Genomic DNA, 18,495 nt, shown 5'->3' with positions numbered 1-18,495 from the left:
GGGTGGCTGTTGAAGTTCCCTGTGTGTGTCTGTGTGTGTGTTTATGAACCGTTAGTAGAATTACCACAAGGACTCACCGCATACCTTCCACATTACACACACCACATCCCCACCTGTCCCCCTTCGCTCCAGAACTTTAGGTACCCCAACGTCAGGCCAGTATAGGGCATGACTTAACCCAGGGTTTTTTAGTCCTGTGAGGGACCTTGAATTTATCAGAGAAGGGATGCAGTGGGGGTTGGTTTAATCATGTGGTTAAGATGATCAAGACGGCAGTAATAATTCCCCTAGTGTGTATAAAGCCCAGTCTCTTGCGTGTGGATGACTTAGACAGGGCTGGAGCCAGATGGGCCCAAGGCTGGGTTGGGGAGAGGAGGGGCTGCATCATAACTGAGCAGTGGGGCGCTTAGCAGAGATTAAGGGGATTGGGATGGAGAGAAATGTGGGAGGGTCAGAGTGGAAGTTGGGTGGAGGGGGGAGACCCCAGAGAGAGGGTGAAAAGAGTGCAAGAGATGGGGAGGCTAGAGGGCAGTGACAGGAGGGATTTTCTTTCCTTGGGATTGATAAGAATCACTCTGACCAAGGTTTCCGCAGCAATCTGTCCGAGTGTGCAGAGGGCTGGTGGTTGGTCGCCGCGGCGATAAGGAGCATGAGGCCAACGCTCAATTGAGCAGCCAGATTAATCCGGTCGGAGACTGTAATAATAAAAGGGAGATTGATTGAGGTATTAGTGGCTCTGAAATGGAAAAAAAAAGATGTCTGAAAGGACAAGGGGATAGACTGAGGGATGGAGGGAAAGGGACATTACCTAGGGTCTCATCACTGCAGCAGCTGTTCTCTCCCTGCCAAGCCCCAGAGGAGACTCACCGCCCCCCACACTCGGAGCTGGAGAGGACCTCAGAGGGAGTAGTCTGAACACCCGGTTGTTTTGTAATACTTCTATGGCCAGACTTGATTGTCAGTCGGACTCACTTTCACTCTGTCCCTCTGTTTCAGTCTTATTTTCTCCCTCTTCTCTCTATTCCCATTTCAGTAGAGTGGAGGGTTGTTCACCTCTGCTGTAAGGTTGAAGATTGTTGACTTATGTCTGTTCTGTCTGTCTGTTCCTCAGTGCCGTAGGCCGTATCCCAGGGTTCAAGCTGAATGACATAGCCAACAGCCTCCTCATCATTACACAGGTCAAGAGAGGGCTAGCCAAAGGTGGGTTTTTGCGTGATACGTGCTCAAACACACACAGTGAGTTTCTTTGGTGCATACATTCTGTTGCCTTCATCCCACCCTTAGATGGCATGTCCACACTCAAGTCCATGCTGCAGGGAGACCAGGTGCCCTCAAAACTGTCCGTCACACGATTGGTCCAATCCCTCGGTAGCCATGGGGATGTCCAAGGCATCCAGGAAGTGGAGGTTCTGATGAAGGGGTTGGGCACGCCCCTCAACCTGTCAAGCATGGTCTTTCTCAACAACACTGCCATGGCACACATCAAAAAGTAAGGTTCATCTACTCAGCTACTTAGCACTCAATCGCGCCCAGCTTTATGAAGGGGTATTGTCATGCTGTTATCAAGGGTTTCAGTAGCATTGCAGTGAACCTGTTTCTCAATGCTCTCAGGGTTAAAAATCTCCTGGCCTCCAATACACGGCAGGGTTACCCAACTGGCACCCTGCGGGTGGTTTTATTTGGTCTCCCAAGTTTCCTGAGCAAAAATGTTCATTGTTGTACATAAACACTGTAAAAACACCAGGAAGTCAGCTCCAATTCATTTTAATTTTGGAAATCTGTTCCAAAGTATTCCCACGCATAATGGAGGTGATTGTATACAAATAATAATTCATAACAATTGATTGAATTTATATAGCACTTTTCTGCCTACTGGCGCTTTATGTACAGTGCATTCGGAGTGTATTCCAACCCCTTTTTCAACAGCATTATTCTACAATTTGTTACATCGTTTGTTCCCTTCTCAATCTACACACAATAAAATCAAATTTATTTATAAAGCCCTTCTTACATCAGCTGATGTCACAAAGTGCTGTACAGAAACCCAGCCTAAAACCCCAAACAGCAAGCAATGCAGGTGTAGAAGCACGGTGCCTAGGAAATACTCCCTAGAAAGGCCAGAACCTAGGAAGAAACCTAGAGGAACCAGGCTATGAGGGGTGGCCAGTCCTCTTCTGGCTGTGCCGGGTGGAGATAACAGAACATGGCCAAGATGTTCAAATGTTCATAGATGACCAACAGGGTCAAATATTAATAATCACAGTGGTTGTAGAGGGTGCAACAGGTCAGCACCTCAGGAGTAAATGTCAGTTGGCTTTTCATAGCCGATCATTCAGAGTATCTCTACAGCTCCTGCTGTCTCTAGAGAGTTGAAAACAGCAGGTCTGGGACAGGTAGTACGTCCGGTGAACAGGTCAGGGTTCCATAGCCGCAGGCAGAACAGTTGAAACTGGAGCAGCAGCACGGCCAGGTGGACTGGGGACAGCAAGGAGTCATCAGGCCAGGTAGTCCTGAGGCATGGTCCTAGGGCTCAGGTCCTCCGAAAGAGAAAGAAAGAGACAAAGAATTAGAGAGAGCATACTAAAATTCACACAGGACACCAGATAAGACAAGAGAAATACTCCAGATATAACAGACTGATCCTAGCTACTGACACATGAACTACTGCAGCATAAATACTGGAGGCTGAGACAGGAGGGGTCGGGAGACACTGTGGCCCCATCTGAACGATACCCCCGGACAGGGCCAAACAGGCAGGATATAACCCCACCCACTTTGCCAAAGCACAGCCCCCACACCATTAGATGGATATCTTCAACCACTAAACTTACCATCCTGAGACAAGGCCGAGTATACCCCATAATGACAAAGCAGAAATAGGTTTTTAGACATGTTAGCAAAATTTTTATTTGTAATAAACATCACATTTACAGAAGTAATCAGACCCTTTACTCAGTACTTTGTTGAAGCTCCATTGGCAGCGATTACAGCCTTGAGTCTTCTTGGGTATGACGCTACAAGCTTGGCACACCTGTATTTGGGGAGTTTCTGAGATGTTTCTACAACTTGATTGGAGTCCACCTGTGGTAAATTCAATTAATTGGACATGATTTGGAAAGGCATGCACACCAGTCCCACAGTTTACTGTGCATGTCAAAGCAAAAACCAAGTCATGAAGTCGAAGGAATTGTCCGTAGAGCGCCGAGACAGGATTGTGTGGGGGCACAGATCTGGGGATGGGTACCTGCAGCATTGAAGGTCCCCATTCTTAAATGGAAGAAGTTTGAAACCACCAAGACTCTTCCTAGAGCTTGTCGGCCCGGGAGAGAAGGGCCTTGGTAAGGGAGGTGACCAGATGGGAGAACCTTCCAGAAGGACAAACATCCCAGCTTTGATGCACCTATACTGACCTCGCCTTCTGGATGATAGCAGTGGCTCGGGTGGTTGTTGTCCTTGATCTTTTTGGCCTTCCTGTGACATCTGGTGCTGTAGGTGTCATGGAGGGCAGACCACGCCATCCTCTGGAGAGCCCTGCGGTTGCGGGCGGTGCAGTTGCCGTACCATGTGGTATACAGCCCGACAGGATGCTCGCAATTCTGCATCTGTAAAAGTTTGAGACTTTTAGGTGCCAAGCGTCCTAAAGTTCAAGAGGCGCTGTTGTCTTCACACTGTCTGTGTGGGTGGACCATTTAAATTTGTCAGTGACGTGTACGCCAAGGAACTTGAAGCTTTCCACCTTCTCCACCACGGTCCTGTCGATGTGGATAGGGGGGTGCTCCCTCTGCTGTTTCCTGAAGTCCACGATCAGCTACTTAGTTTTGTTGATGTTGATTTAGAGGTTATTTTCCTGGCACCACACTCCCAGAGCCCTCACCTCCTCCCTGTAGGCTGTCCCCTCATTGTTGGTAATCAAGCCTACTACTGTTGTGTAGTCTGCAAACTTAATGATTTCAGTTGGAGATGTGCCTCGCCATGCAGTCCTTGGTGAACAGGGAGTACAGGAGAGGGCTGAGCACGCTCCCTTGTGGGGCTCCAGTCTTCAGGATCAGTGAAGTGGAGGTCTTGTTTCCTACCTTCACCAATTGGTAGCGGCCCATCAGGACGTCCAGGACCCAGTTGCACAGGGCGGGGTTCAGTCCCAGGGCCTCAAGCTTAATGATGACCTTGGAGCGTAATATGGTGTTGAATGCTGAGCTTATAGTCAATGAACAGCATTCTTACATAGGTCTTCTTCTTGTCCAGATGGGATAGGGCAGTGTGCAGTGCGATGGCGATTGCATCGTCTGTGAATCTATTTGGGCAGTAAGCAAAGTTGGTCTAGGGTGTAAGGTAGAGGTGAAATTATCCTTGACTAGTCTCTCAAAGCACTTCATGATGAAAGAAGTGAGTGCTACTGGGCGATAGTCATTTAGTTCACTTACCTTTGCCTTCTTGGGTACAGGAACAAAGGTGGCCATATTGAAGCATGTGGGGACAGCTGACTGGGTTCGGGAGAGATTGAATATGTCTGTTAACACAGCAGCCAGCTGGTCTGGGCATGCTCTGAGGACGCGGCTAGTGATGCTGTCTGGGCCTGCAGCCTTGCGATGGTTAACACGCTTAAATGTCTTACTCACGTCGGCCATGGAGAAGGAGAGCCCACAGTCCTTGGTAGCGGGCCGCGTCGGTGCGCTGTGTTATCCTCAAAGCGGGCGAAGGTGTTTAGCTTGTCGGTAAGCAAGACATCTGGTTTTCCTTTTGTAGTCTGTAATTGTCTGAAGACTGAGCCGTTGAATTGCAACTTCACTTTGTTTCATCTCTATACTGACGTTTTGCCTGTTTGATTGCCTTGCGGAGGGAACAACGACACTGTTTGTATTATTCCATATTCCCAGTCACCTTGCCATGGTTAAATGCGGTGGTTTGCGCTTTCAGGATTGCGCAAATGCTGCCATCTGTCCATGGTTTCTGGTTAGGGTAGGTTTTAATAGTCACAGTTGGTAGAACATCTCCTATACACTTCCTGATAAACTCTGTCACATTATCAGTATATTCGTCAATATTATTCTCGAAAGCTAACTGGAACATATCCCAGTCCGCGTGAACAAAACATTCTTGAAGCGTGGATTCTGATTGGTCAGACCAGCGTTGAATAGTCCTTAGCACGGGTACTTCCTGTGTGTTTCTACCTATAGGGAAGGAAGAGCGAAATGGAGCCGAAGTCAGATTTGCCGAAAGGAGGATGCGGAGGGCGTTGTAGGCATCCCGGAAGTTGGAGTATCAGTGGTCAAGTGTTTTAGCAGGATATTGCCCTGGGGGGTGTGAACAAAGGATTCGCTTCGGGAAAGTCGTAGTGCTGGTGAGTTACCTCCGCTCTGATAGCTTCCCGGCTGTATGTAATATCACTAAACAAATCTGGGCTAATAATGTAAGTAGTAATACATAAAAGAGCTAGAAGCGAGGCAGCCCTCTGTCGGCGCCATTTCTCTGCAGCACTCCACCAATCAGGCCTTTATGATAGAGAGGCCAGATAGATTTCACTCCTCAGTAAAAGGCACCTGACAGACCCTTGGAGTTTGCCAAAGGGCACCTAAAGGACTCAGACCATGAGAAACAAGATTATCTGGTCTGATGAAACCAAGATTGAACTCTTTGGCTGAATGCCAAGCATCACATCTGGAGAAAACCCGGCACCATCTCTAAGGTGAAGCATAGTGATGGCAGCATCATGCTGTGGGGATATTTTTCAGCGGCAGGGACTGGGAGACGAATCAGGATCGAGGGAAAGATGAACGGAGAAAAGCACAGAGATTCTTAATGAAAACCTGCTGCAGAGCGTTCAGGACCCTCAGATTGGGGTGACGGTTCACCTTCCAACAGTACAACGACCCTAAGCACACAGCCAAGACAACGCAGGAGTGGCTTTGGGACAAGTCTCTGAATGTCCTTGAGTGGCCCAGCCACTCCGCAGAGAAGAATGGGAGAAACTCCCCACATACAGGTATGCCAAGCTTGTAGCATCATACCCAAGAAGACTCAAGGATGTAATCATTGCCAAAGGTGCTTCAACAAAGTACTGAGTAAAGGGTCTGAATACTTATGTAAATGTGATATTTAAGTTTTCTTTGTTTTAAATACATTTGCAAAAATGTCTAAACCTGTTTTTGCTTTGTCAGTTGGGGTATTGTGTGTAGATTGATGAGGGAAAAAACGGATTAAATCCATTTTAGAATAAGGCTGTAACGTAACAGTGTGGAAAAAGTAAAATGGTCTGAATGTTTTCCGAATACACTGTATGCCAATTAGGAATGAGGGGGATGATCAGGTAACCATGATGGAATGTGGCCAGGTTGGGAATTTGGCCATGACACCAGGGTGAAAACCCCTAATCTTACGAATGGGATTTTGAATGACCCTGGCCTCAATACCCAGTGGGTTAACAATACCCTGGCCTCCACTACCCAGAGGGTTAACAATACCCTAGGGGAATACAGCACACACAATGTCACACAGAGGAATGTTTATGAAGAGGTTGCCACTACCAAATAGTCTAAACTCTCACCAAATATGAACAACCTAACCTGGGACCCCAACAAGCTAACACTTAACCCTTCTCCCTCCTGCCTTCCTCTAGTTCTCCCCCCTCTACATCCTTCCCTCTCCTTCTCCACCAGCCCACATGAATATTTAATCTGTGTCTGAATCCACTGTGACTGCTCTGACTGAGTCTGAATAATTTACAGAGGTCCATCTCTAAATGTGGCGCTCCTTTCTGGACCCTTCCCTCTTAACCAGTCAGCTCGGCTCAAATCGTGCCGCCCCGCACGTGTCACAGCTGCTTAGGCCAATCGTGGTGGGGGTGGGGTCAGAGTTCTTCCTGACAGGCCCAGGCAGGCGAGAGAGCAGGGAGTGCTGCCCAATCGGGCATGAGCGCCTTTTCACTTCTGCTATCCTATCGTCCTGCGTCTTGGCCCTGGGAGCTAGGTGGGGATGACACCCCACGCCACTGTTAGCGGAGAGAATGCTAATGCGGCCGATAATAGTTTGATGCACTTTGTTTTTCTCTTTCTGTGTTTGGATGAATGATGAGGGGGACGCTCCTCGTATATTTAGAGAATATTTAATCATACCTCCCTGTATGCCCTCATCGACCTCTCTATCTCTGTTACTATCGTGTTTTACTGGTTATTTCTTTCCCAGAAAGTTCTGCTGCTACTTCCCCCAGCGGATACATTGAGGTCTCATTGAAGAGATTGGATCCTTTTTTTTCTTCTGTTTTTGACCTAGCGAAATGCCTATATTCTCTCTCTGTCTCTGTCAGTGGAGACCTGGACTCTGCAGTGGAGGGCTTGGAGGCTGTCTACACACAGGGTGATGGGCCTCAGGGTCCGGCTGCCAGCATGGCCTTTGTCTTCAGGAAGGTGTTGGAGGAGAACAATGGCGCTGCTCTGGATAAATGTAAGGAACACAGACACCTGTATAACCTCACCCGCCCACCTTCAGACAATGTGTCTTTAATGTCCAACATGGTCCCCACTTTCATATAGAATTTACTGCAGTAGTTGATACTCTTGGAACAGACTATCAGCAAGCAGTGTACCAACCTGTATACCCTATAAGATCAATCTTCTCATTAACCTTGCTGAGTGAGATCTATGTTGATTGTGATCCTGTCTGTGTGTCTCTGTGTAGTAAGTGCCATGGCAGAGAGGCTGGCAAATCACTTTTCATCGTACAGAGCTGCTTCAGACCTCTTCCTACAGCTGCTGGAGGCTAACATGGTAGAGGACGCCAAGTTCATGCTGGCCGTACGTATCCCACTCACCCAGTGACATCAGCCACTACATTCAATCAGTTTGAGTTATTTGTCTCTGTGTGTAGCTCTCATGGCTGGCTGCCTGTCTGTCTGTTTGCCTGTCTGTTTCTCTGTCTGTGTGTGTGTGTTCATGTGTGGGTAAACATTAGGAACACCTGCTCTTTCCATTAAGTCTGTGGGTGTTGTTCTCGTGGCTGGCTTTCTATCTATTTCTCTCTCTCTCTGTGTGTGTCTGTTCATGTGTGCGCAAACACGATTTTTGCCTGGATTTAGCAGTCCCAGACAAGTCTTTGAGCTCCTGGACAAAATGCCCATGTAGTTGCCTACTCGGGGTGCGCGGTCGTCACCAACGCTCCTTTAATGTGAGCGGGTCACACTCAATCTGAGCGCTACCGATCTCGTCTTTGAGCAGTCCCAGACGTCCCCATATTTTCAAACAGTGCTCTTGTAGTGTGAGATGTACAATGACACGTTTTGAGCATGATGATCAGCAATAGCCAATGAGAGCTTGCCAGAGAAGAAGCCAGTGAGATGTTGTTTTTCATCACCCAGAATGTGTAGACTCTTGAGCAGGAGCGATGACCACTACTAGTGTGCGTTTTGTTCTTGCCAAAGTGTCAAATCGTTACAGTTCTAACGTTTCACAAGCAATGTTATTCCATTCAAAATGTTGGCTATATATTTGAACTCCGTATGGAAAGCGTGAATATCTGACTGAAAATGTTTGCGGCTGATTTAAGCCAGATCTTGTTGTAGCTACGTTAAGTGGTTTAGTGTGAGCAACACTACAGGAAAGCTGGTCCTTTAATGTAAGAGGCTCAGCCATTTTTAGCATCAAGTTGTGTAGTCTACACCCAGCTTTATTGATGTCACTTGTTAAATCCACTTCAATCAGTGTAGATGAATGGGAGGAGGCAGGTTAAAGAAGGATTTTGAAACCTTGAGACAATTGAATGGGCTGGACAAAATTTTTGAACAGTGCCTTTGAACGGGGTATGGTAGTAGGTGCCAGGTGCACTGGTTTGAGTGTGCCAAGAACTGCAACGCTGCTGGGTTTTTCACATCAACAGTTTCCCGTGTGGATCAAGAATGGTCCACCACCCAAAGGACATCCAGCCAACTTGACACAACTGTGGGAATCATTGGAGTCAACATGGACCAGCATCCCTGTGGAAGGCTTTTGACAACCGACAAATTTAGGTTGTTCTGAAGGCAAAAGGGTTGTATAATAATGTGTTAATAACTATATTTTGATTTCCATGCACATATCGATAAATCCACAATCTGGATAAAGGCAAAGGTTATTTAGCATACTTTGACTTCAAATCACCCTCAGTCACATTGAAATATAGATCACCTTCGCAGCAAAAAGGTCGATGAGTATAATGTACTTTGAACATATGCAAGATTGATCGGTTTGCTCAGTTATGTCATTTAAATGTAGCTCAAGCCACATGAACATTGAGAGGGAGAAGGATCAAAAGAGACCTTCTGGTGCCCCTCTCCTCCAGATCATGTTCCCCTTGAATTCACATGTAATTATACTGCTGCTCAATGATTAACAAAGATGCTTGATTCCAACGGAGACATGAAAATGAACACAGATACTACTCTAAGTTCATAAGAAATTAAAGCCAAATTAGAAGAATCCGTGTTTCGTGTAATATGCATCTACTTGAGCATATTTAGCAGCTTGGCTGGTATTTCTGCAGGCCTCTCCCAGGTTTATTGTAACGGAGGAACAATTCTATCCTATAAGAAACTGTTAGCTAAACTCTGAAAAGCTTTTAACCAGGCAGATGACAAGTGTGTTGAATGAAGTCCTTAAGAAGTGAGTCGGACCAGAAGTCAGTGAGGCAGGGTCCTCCTAGACCTGCTCTGGGAGGTGGGGTGCTGGGGGTAGAGATATTCTGACATTCCCTGCTTATCCAGAGCTTTTAAGCAGCCGTGAGGGAGTATGCTCGTCTGGGATCAGGGATACAGGGGGTTGCGTCACGGCCAGTCTGGCTTCTGGATAAAACGGGTCCTAGCGGAGAGAGCGAGCGACTGGAGAAAAGAGGAGAGTGGAGGAGTGTTCTAATTGCCTGATTGTACTAAAGCCATTCTGCCGCTGAGTGACTCTGGCCCTCTGTTTAATACGCTGCTACTCCGCGCTGCGGTTAAAAGCCTCCGAGGCCGCCGCTTTTAATTCCACCCAAGGAAAGAAACACGCCGTTCACGAATGGCTTGTAATGTGACCTCATTGCCACTGAACCCAGAGAAGACTCAGAGCACGGCAGGGTTTAATGCGGCACTCACACTTTTCATAGTCTTTACTTCTTACCAATTTTTTTTAAGGTTACATCTTTAGCCCAAAGCAAATCCCTCTTAATTGTTTTAAATAAGAAAGTATTTCTAAATCGAAGCCCTGAATTTAAAATGGCTGCTTTGTGATAAAGAGCCTGTTTACATACATTCTTTCATAGGTTTGAACCCTGGTTGGTTTCACTCATTCTCTCCTCGTTATGAGAGCTACTTCCCCTACCTCACTTCCTGCCTCTGGTAATTGACTAATGACAGAAAGTAAAGGTGGTGAAGTAAATTACCCCCTAGAATGCTACAGCGCAGTACAGATTCCAATCAGCCCCTTTATGTTGCTAAGTGTAGATAATTATACTTTAAAGTGAACAGGCACTGTACATTTTTAAATTTGATAAAGAAATAAGTAGTTATCTGGCTGACACCCTGTTGGCGGTGTAATGAACCTAGAACTGCAGAGCGCTGTCTGGAGTGCAGAGCATATAATAAAAGGCCTAAAGCAATTCAAAAACACTTAAGACACAAAACGCGCACGGCACAGCAAATAGAACCCTGTTCACTTGCAGAGATGCTCTCCTACAGTACATGTACCCTTTTTACAATTCCCTGAATTGCTGTGTGTGGTTGCACATTTGCATGTCTGCATTTGTTTCTGCACAGTCATTAGCTAAGTTTCTATCCAATTGGTGAATATTCCTAAATCCTGCATTTTCCAACCAGAGACATGTTTCCATCAAATATGCTTGTTGTTGAGGAAAGGCTGTGTGTGGCAACGCAGTGCACTTAAAAATAACTTTTGCGGTTAAATTTACCCCACCAAAAAAGCAAGTTACATGGGTTTCCATCGCATTTTCAACTCTACTGATGGTTTTGTCACAAATGTTGCGTTCTAGCGAATGTGCCCACTGGTCTTGGCACTTGTGCTCTATCCAACATATTGCAGACTGTATGGGTGGGCTCCCTACATGAGAATATGGATAAGAGCATCGATCATCATGTCACCAGAATAAGACCCTGGATATTTATTGGAAAGGAGCATCAAGTTCATCATAACTTGTTATATGTAGCCTAGTAAACTGCATGGTCTCCCAAGTAGTGGGAGGACTATACGCCATATCGCATGACCTGAAGTTTACTTCGATATGATGGCTATTATATCCACCACCATTTCTCGCATAAGTCATTTTACAAACACAAAAAGATCCCGCCTTGTCTAGCGTATTCGGTTTTGTTGACATATGGAAAGTTTACCGGCAAATGATCATTTTCCATCACTCCTGTCGTAACATTCTTTTTTTTATTCCACATGTACTTTACTCTCATTAAAAGGTTGGATGGAAACCTGATTAGTCACGACTCTGATCTCTCCTGCCCCTCTTCTCTTTCTCTAGCGCTGTAATGCTGTGGCTGAACAGAAGGAGATTCTGGTCTCTTACATGTCCAGGCTGGCCCAGAAACCAGGCCAGGTACAACCATCTCCTTCAACCACACTATATCATATCTGAACCAAAGGCTTGTTTATTATTAGCCTTCATTTAAAGTGCCTGGAGAAATGCATAATCATTACACTTGAGTCATTTAGCAAACACACTTATCCAGAGCGACTTACAGGAGCAATTAGGATTAAGTGTCTTGCTCCAGGGCACATCGACAGATTTTCCACCTAGTCTGCTAAGGGATTCTAACCAGCGACCTTTCGGTTACTGGCCCAACGTTCTTATTCGCTAGGTTACCTGAATCCCTATCGTATTATCATTTTAAGGAGTGTTATGACTTGGTGGCATCTATCTAACTGTTTATCTGTTATAGGTGGGCAAGATCAAGACCCTGATGACTCTCATCCCTGACTTCACAGAGAAGGAGACGTTGTATCCCTACCTGATGAAGTGTTATGGTAAAACGTTGTTTAAAGCCACGCTCGGAATAGAGTAGAGATCCTCAACTAGATTCAGCTGAGGGACCTTTTTTTCTTTCTTGAATGAATGGTCAGGGGGCTGGAACATAAGTACAAATAGCTTGTAGAGCGCAAATGTAACGCAAGAAGCCCAAACAGATAATAATTGACTTGAACACAATCATTTCAAACCTTGTTTTTGTTTGTATACGATCACATATCTCTCTATTATGCGTGGGAATACTTTGGAATAGATTTCCAAAATGTAGTGTTTAAAAAATATATATATAATACTGGCGACCTCTGGGCTAGAGCATTTTACATAATGCACTCATACTCAGGAAATACTCCATATAAATGATCCAACTTGTGTATTTTACTGTAATTTTGCTTACTGTTTTTTTGTACGATACAGTCCAATCACACAATTTAGTGACGTTGGGTAGAGTACGCCACACATTGTGTGAAGAGGTCAGGATAATGAGCTTCGGTTTTTCAGTTAGGTGCTCGGCTCCCTGGCCTGTCCAGGCTGTAGTGAGGCAACTTAAGCAGGGTGCGTCATTCAGCTTGCTGGCCTGTAGCTAAGTCGTCATTAGCTAGCAAATCAAATATGCATCAGGCGAGAGGGAGCAGACGGTGTCTGCTGGAACCTGAGAGGTGTTTTTGGAGAACAGGAACACATGTTCACTAATGACTGGTTCTGCTTCAGCCAGTGTGGCGTGCTAAACGCGACATTCTGAAGTACTTCAGGTCTGTTGTTCTGCCTGCCTTACAGGGAACCTGACTATTTCATTAACATTGTTCTCCTCCTGGTCAAGAAGAGGTCAGAGGTACCAGTGGTACTATTAACACTGTTCTCCTCCTGGTCAAAAAGAGGTCAGAGGTACCAGTGGTAATATTAACACTGTTCTCCTCCTGGTCAAGAAGAGGTCAGAGGTACCAGTGGTACTATTAACACTGTTCTCCTCCTGGTCAAGAAGAGGTCAGAGGTACCAGTGGTAATATTAACACTGTTCTCCTCCTGGTCAAAAGAGGTCAGAGGTACCAGTGGTAATATTAACACTGTTCTCCTCCTGGTCAAGAAGAGGTCAGAGGTACCAGTGGTACTATTAACACTGTTCTCCTCCTGGTCAAGAAGAGGTCAGAGGTACCAGTGGTACTATTAACACTGTTCTCCTCCTGGTCAAGAAGAGGTCAGAGGTACCAGTGGTAATATTAACACTGTTCTCCTCCTGGTCAAGAAGAGGTCAGAGGTACCAGTGGTACTATTAACACTGTTCTCCTCCTGGTCAAGAAGAGGTCAGAGGTACCAGTGGTACTATTAACACTGTTCTCCTCCTGGTCAAGAAGAGGTCAGAGGTACCAGTGGTAATATTAACACTGTTCTCCTCCTGGTCAAGAAGAGGTCAGAGGTACCAGTGGTACTATTAACACTGTTCTCCTCCTGGTCAAGAAGAGGTCAGAGGTACCAGTGGTACTATTAACACTGTTCTCCTCCTGGTCAAGAAGAGGTCAGAGGTACCAGTGGTACTATTAACACTGTTCTCCTGCTGGTCAAGAAGAGGTCAGAGGTACCAGTGGTAATATTAACACTGTTTTCATGTTTCTGTCTTCTGCTTTTTTTCTTTGACCTCATGCATCAACATTGTCTCACTCTTGCAAATGCATCCACACACAAACCCAGGTGTGGACAACGACCTGGTGTCGGCTAAAGCCCTGTACCAGCAGATGCAGACGGAGGGAGTGGAGGCTGATGAGCTGTGTCTGAAGAGACTTGCCGTGCTGTACAGGAACGCAGGAGAGACCGTCCCCTTTACTGAGCCACCTGTGAGCGCGCGCACACACACACTTTGCTCTGCTTGCCACCTCAATGGTATAGCAGTGTGTCTGTCATGAGTGTTCGACTAGAAATATAATTTGGTTGTTAGAAAGAAGATCCAAACCTGAGCAATGTCATGCCCACCAGACTGTCCTAGTCCTGAGGGCTTGTGTTGTCTACTGGGCTACAGAACAACAAGTCACACTCTAAACAAAAACACACACACATGCAGTGTACCGGGCCCCACACACCCCAGCCCTAACTGGGGTTGGCATCTTTTCCACTGGTGACCTAATGTCTGTCAGGGTGTGTGTGTTGATGGGAGCTCTGGGTGTAATCAGAGCCAACAGTCTGCCTGCTCTGGGAGCCTCCATTCAGAAGGCCTCTGCTCCATGCTCTACATGTTTCTGCTTTTATCTGGGGTTTTTGTGGCTTGTATTAGATTATGCCTGCAGTCATAACCTACACATTACTATGTATTACAGTGATATCTGTATTGATTACAGTGGTCTTGTTTGTTTTTTAGATGTAAGTCTATAGGTTTGTTTGGCACAGAATTATGTCAGTGAGTTGTGTACTATGAGGCTGTAATGAGCTGGTAAGAGAGGTAGAGATTTACAGCACTTGAATCATCGGACAATATAGTACATTAACACAACACCGGCAAATTGGCAATCAGCCAAAGTAGTCACACTGCACTCCAGGAGTTCTCACTAACTAGGTCAACCACTTGAGCTGTTTACATTGCCTTGCAATCACACACACACACCTGCAGAGCAAGCTCTGTCGATGCCGTACCCCCCCTCCCCACCCATAGAGATGCAGAGAGAACTCGCATAACAGGCTCACTGTATTATTCAATACCTGTCGGAAAGGTACAGCCACGTTCCAAAACTGCCACAGTAGAGTAGAGCTGGGGGCGGTCAAACATAAACCCCCCCCCTCTCTTTTTTTTTTTTGAGAACAGTCTTCAGAGCTCTCAAATCACCTTTAAAGTTTCAACAAACCAATCTCAGGTAGTGCCCCCCTTCTCTACACCCTCTTCCACCCTTCTGTTTTCAGACTGCTGTTCTAGCTGGAGTACAAAGCAGTCTCCTGAGAGAGCAGATAAGGAGAGATTTGAAGCGCGGCCCGCGTCAGGCCCCTCCCGCCAACACGGCTATTTATCGACTTTAATTACACGGTTAATAGGGGAATATACAATGTTACGGCAACGTTAATCTCCTGAAAGCACTCACCTTCTCTAAAAAGCCCCACTTTTTTCAGCCTGAAAGCAGGGCTTAATTAGGCAGACTAGTGGGAGGGGAGGAAAAGTGTAAATCCCTTATTTGTGTATTAATCAGGATTTGGAGATGAAACAAGAGCCCGTGATTGGATGGAGAAGTCTATTAGTTAGACCCAGGGGTGCGGTGGACTTGTTGAAAGGGGAGTGAGCCCTGGCTACGATTGCGATACACACACACACACAAACAAATACACAGTCCACACCCACACTGTTAATTTGTAGATTGTACCCACTCTGGTTTTGGTTGTTTCCTGTCATATACTGACTATATCTGTTACTATGAACTGTGTCTGCTAAATTGCCATATACAGTTGAAGTCGGAAGTTTACACACTTAGGTTGGAGTCATTAAATCTCGTTTTTCAATCACACAAATTTCTTGTTAGTTTGGCAAGTCGGTTAGGACATCTACTTTGTGCATGACAAGTCATTTTTCCAACAATTATTTAGACAGATTATTTAACTTATAATTCACTGTATCACAATTCCAGTGGGTCAGAAGTTTACATACACTAAGTTGACTCTGCCTTTAAACGGCTTGGAAAATTCCAGAAAATTATGTCATGGCTTTAGAAGCTTCTGAAAGGCTAATTGACATCATTTGAGTCAATTGGAGGTGTACCTGTGGATGTATTTCAAGGCCTAACTTCAAAAATGTGCCTCTTTGCTTGACATCATGGGAAAATCAAAAGAAATCAGCCAAGACCTCAGAAAAAAAATGGTATACCTCCACAAGTCTGGTTCATCCTTGGGAGCAATTTCCAAATGCCTGAAGGTACCACGTTCATCTGTACAAACAATAGTACGCAAGTATAAACACCATGGGACCACTCAGCTGTCATACCGCTCAGGAAGGAGACGCGTTCTGTCTCAGAGATTAACGTACTTTGGTGCGAAAAGTGCAAATTAATCCCAGAACAACAGTAAAGGACCTTGTGAAGATGCTGGAGGAAACGGGTACAAAAGTATCTATAGCCACAGTAAAACGAGTCCTATATTGACATAACCTGAAAGGCCGCTCAGCAAGGAAGAAGCCACTGCTCCAAAACTGCTATAAAAAAAGCCAGACTACGGTTTGCAACTGCACATGGGGACAAAGATCGTACATTTTGGAGAAATGTCGTCTGGTCTGATGAAACAAAAATAGAACTGTTTGGCCATAATGACCATTGTTATGTTTGGAGGAAAAGGGGGAGACTTGCAAGCCGAAGAACACCATCCCAACCGTGAAGCTCGGGGGTGGCAGCGTCATGTTGTGGGGGTGCTTTGCTGCACTTCACAAAATAGATGGCACCATGAGGGAGTGGAAATGATGTGGATATATTGAAGCAACATCTCAAGACATCAGTCAGGAAGTTAAAGCTTGGTCGCAAATGGGTCTTCCAAATGGACAATGACCCCACGCATACTTCCAAAGTTGTGGCAAAATGGCTTAAGGACAACAAAGTCAAGGTATTTGAGGGGCCATCACAAAGCCTTGACCTCAATCCTATAGAAAATGTGTGGGCAGAACTGAAAAAGTGTGTGTAAGTAAGGAGGCCTACGAACCTGACTTAGTTACACCAGCTCTGTCAGGTGGAATGGGCCAAAATTCACCCAACTTATTGTGGGAAGCTTGTGGAAGGTTACCTGAAACTTTTGACCCAAGTTAAACAATTTAAAGGCAATGCTACCAAATACTAATTGAGTGAATGTAAACGTCTGACCCACTGGGAATGTGATAAAAGAAATAAAAGCTGAAATGAATCATTATCTCCACTATTATTCTGACATTCCACATCCTTAAAATAAAGTGGTGATCCTAACTGGCCTAAAACAGGGAATTTTTACTAGGATTAAATGTCAGGAATTGTGATAAACGGAGTTGAAAAGTATTTGGTTAAGTTGTATGTAAACTTCCGACTTCAACTGCAACTATTGGGTGACCTTTCTTCTTTGACTCCCTCTTTCCAGGAGACGTTTAAGTTTTATGCAGAAAAGCTGAAGGAGAAATCCAAGGGATCACATCCGAGCACCGCAGTGGAGGAATAAGACTGTCTAAGACTGTCGCTACTCTTCTTCATTCTGTCCTTTTTGTTTTGTTGGGTTTTTTTTTATAAGCTGTGAAAACAGATCTTGTGGAAGTATTACTGGATGTTAGTCTGTCCTCTATGTTGATTTATGATGATTAAAATTGATGTACAGAAGTATTTATGCAATAAATGTTAGGAACTAGACTGACACTTTTTTTTCTGGAGACACTTTTCAAAGGGAAACGGTGTCCATGTAGGTATCCATCTACAGTTCCTTCAGAAAGTATTCATACTCCTTACTTATTCCACATTTGGTTGTTACAGCCTGAATTAAAAAATACAGTCTTTTTTTCTCAAACATCTACACACAATACCCCATAATGACATAGTGAACACATGTTTTTAGAAATGTTTGCTAATGTGTTGAAAAGGACATATCAAATGTACATAGGTGTTCACACCCCTTTGCTATGACAATCCACATTGAGCTCAGGTGTATCCAATTTCCCTTGATCATCCTTGATATTTCACTCCAACTTGAAGTCCACATGTGGCCAATGAAATTGTTTGGACATGATTTAGAAACACTGGTCTAAGGTCCCACAGTTGAATGTGCATGTAAGAGCAGAAACTATAGATTATAAAACCATTTCTAGACTGTTGAAAGTTTCCAAGAGCACCGTGGTCTCCATCATTGGAAAATTGAAAAAATGTGGAACTACCCAGACCCCCTCAGGCTGGCCATCTGACCAAACTGAGCAACCGGGCAACAAGGACCTTGGTCAAAGAGGTGACCAAGAACCCAATGACCAAGAACCCAGTGCTGTAGAGACTGACAAAGTTCCTTGGCTGAAATGGGAGAAGCTGCCAGAAGGACAAGACTACAGCACTTCACCAATCTGGCCTTAATGGGAAAGTGGCCAGACTGAAGCCACTCCTGAGAAAAAGGCACATGACAGCATGCCTGGAGTTTTCTAAAAGGTATGTAAAAGACTGAGCATAAGGTGAAAGATTGTGGTCTGATGAGACAAATGTACCATTTGGCCTGAATGCAAAGTACCATGTCTGGAGAAAACCAGGCACAGCTCATCACCTGTCAAATACCTACCGAAAAGCATGGTGTTGGCAGCATCTTGCAATGGAGATGCTTTTCAGTGGCAGGGACTGGGAGACTGGTACGGATAAAGGCAACATTGAATATAGGCAAATCCTTGAGCACCTGCTTCAGAGTGCAAACGACCTTAGACTGGAGGGTGAAGATTTAGGTTCCAACATGACAGTAATTCTGAGCATACAGCCAAAGCAATGCTGGAATGGCTTCAGAACAAGAATGTGAAAATCATTGAGTGGCCCAGCCAAAGACCAGACTTGAATACCATTGAAAATCTGTGGA

At 45.2% G+C, this 18,495-nt stretch overlaps 1 protein-coding gene across 1 annotated transcript in view; it reads left to right on the top strand.

The window, feature by feature from the left end:
• Positions 1 to 17,306, top strand: part of lrpprc (leucine-rich pentatricopeptide repeat containing) — a 76,687-nt gene extending 59,381 nt beyond the window's left edge. The window contains exons 31-38 of the mRNA XM_042306200.1: positions 1,112 to 1,200; positions 1,285 to 1,489; positions 7,301 to 7,437; positions 7,672 to 7,787; positions 11,485 to 11,559; positions 11,903 to 11,987; positions 13,672 to 13,814; positions 17,044 to 17,306. Coding sequence (XP_042162134.1) covers positions 1,112 to 1,200; positions 1,285 to 1,489; positions 7,301 to 7,437; positions 7,672 to 7,787; positions 11,485 to 11,559; positions 11,903 to 11,987; positions 13,672 to 13,814; positions 17,044 to 17,121 — 928 coding nt within the window. The 3' untranslated portion in view covers positions 17,122 to 17,306. The remainder of the gene's footprint in view (positions 1 to 1,111; positions 1,201 to 1,284; positions 1,490 to 7,300; positions 7,438 to 7,671; positions 7,788 to 11,484; positions 11,560 to 11,902; positions 11,988 to 13,671; positions 13,815 to 17,043) is intronic.
• Positions 17,307 to 18,495: the final 1,189 nt, after the last annotated feature.

The sequence above is a fragment of the Oncorhynchus tshawytscha genome, linkage group LG25 (genome assembly GCF_018296145.1).
Source record: "Oncorhynchus tshawytscha isolate Ot180627B linkage group LG25, Otsh_v2.0, whole genome shotgun sequence".
Classification (NCBI taxonomy): domain Eukaryota; kingdom Metazoa; phylum Chordata; class Actinopteri; order Salmoniformes; family Salmonidae; genus Oncorhynchus; species Oncorhynchus tshawytscha.
The sequence above is the reverse complement of the archived record's forward strand: the minus strand, read 5'-3'. Positions and strand labels throughout refer to the sequence as shown.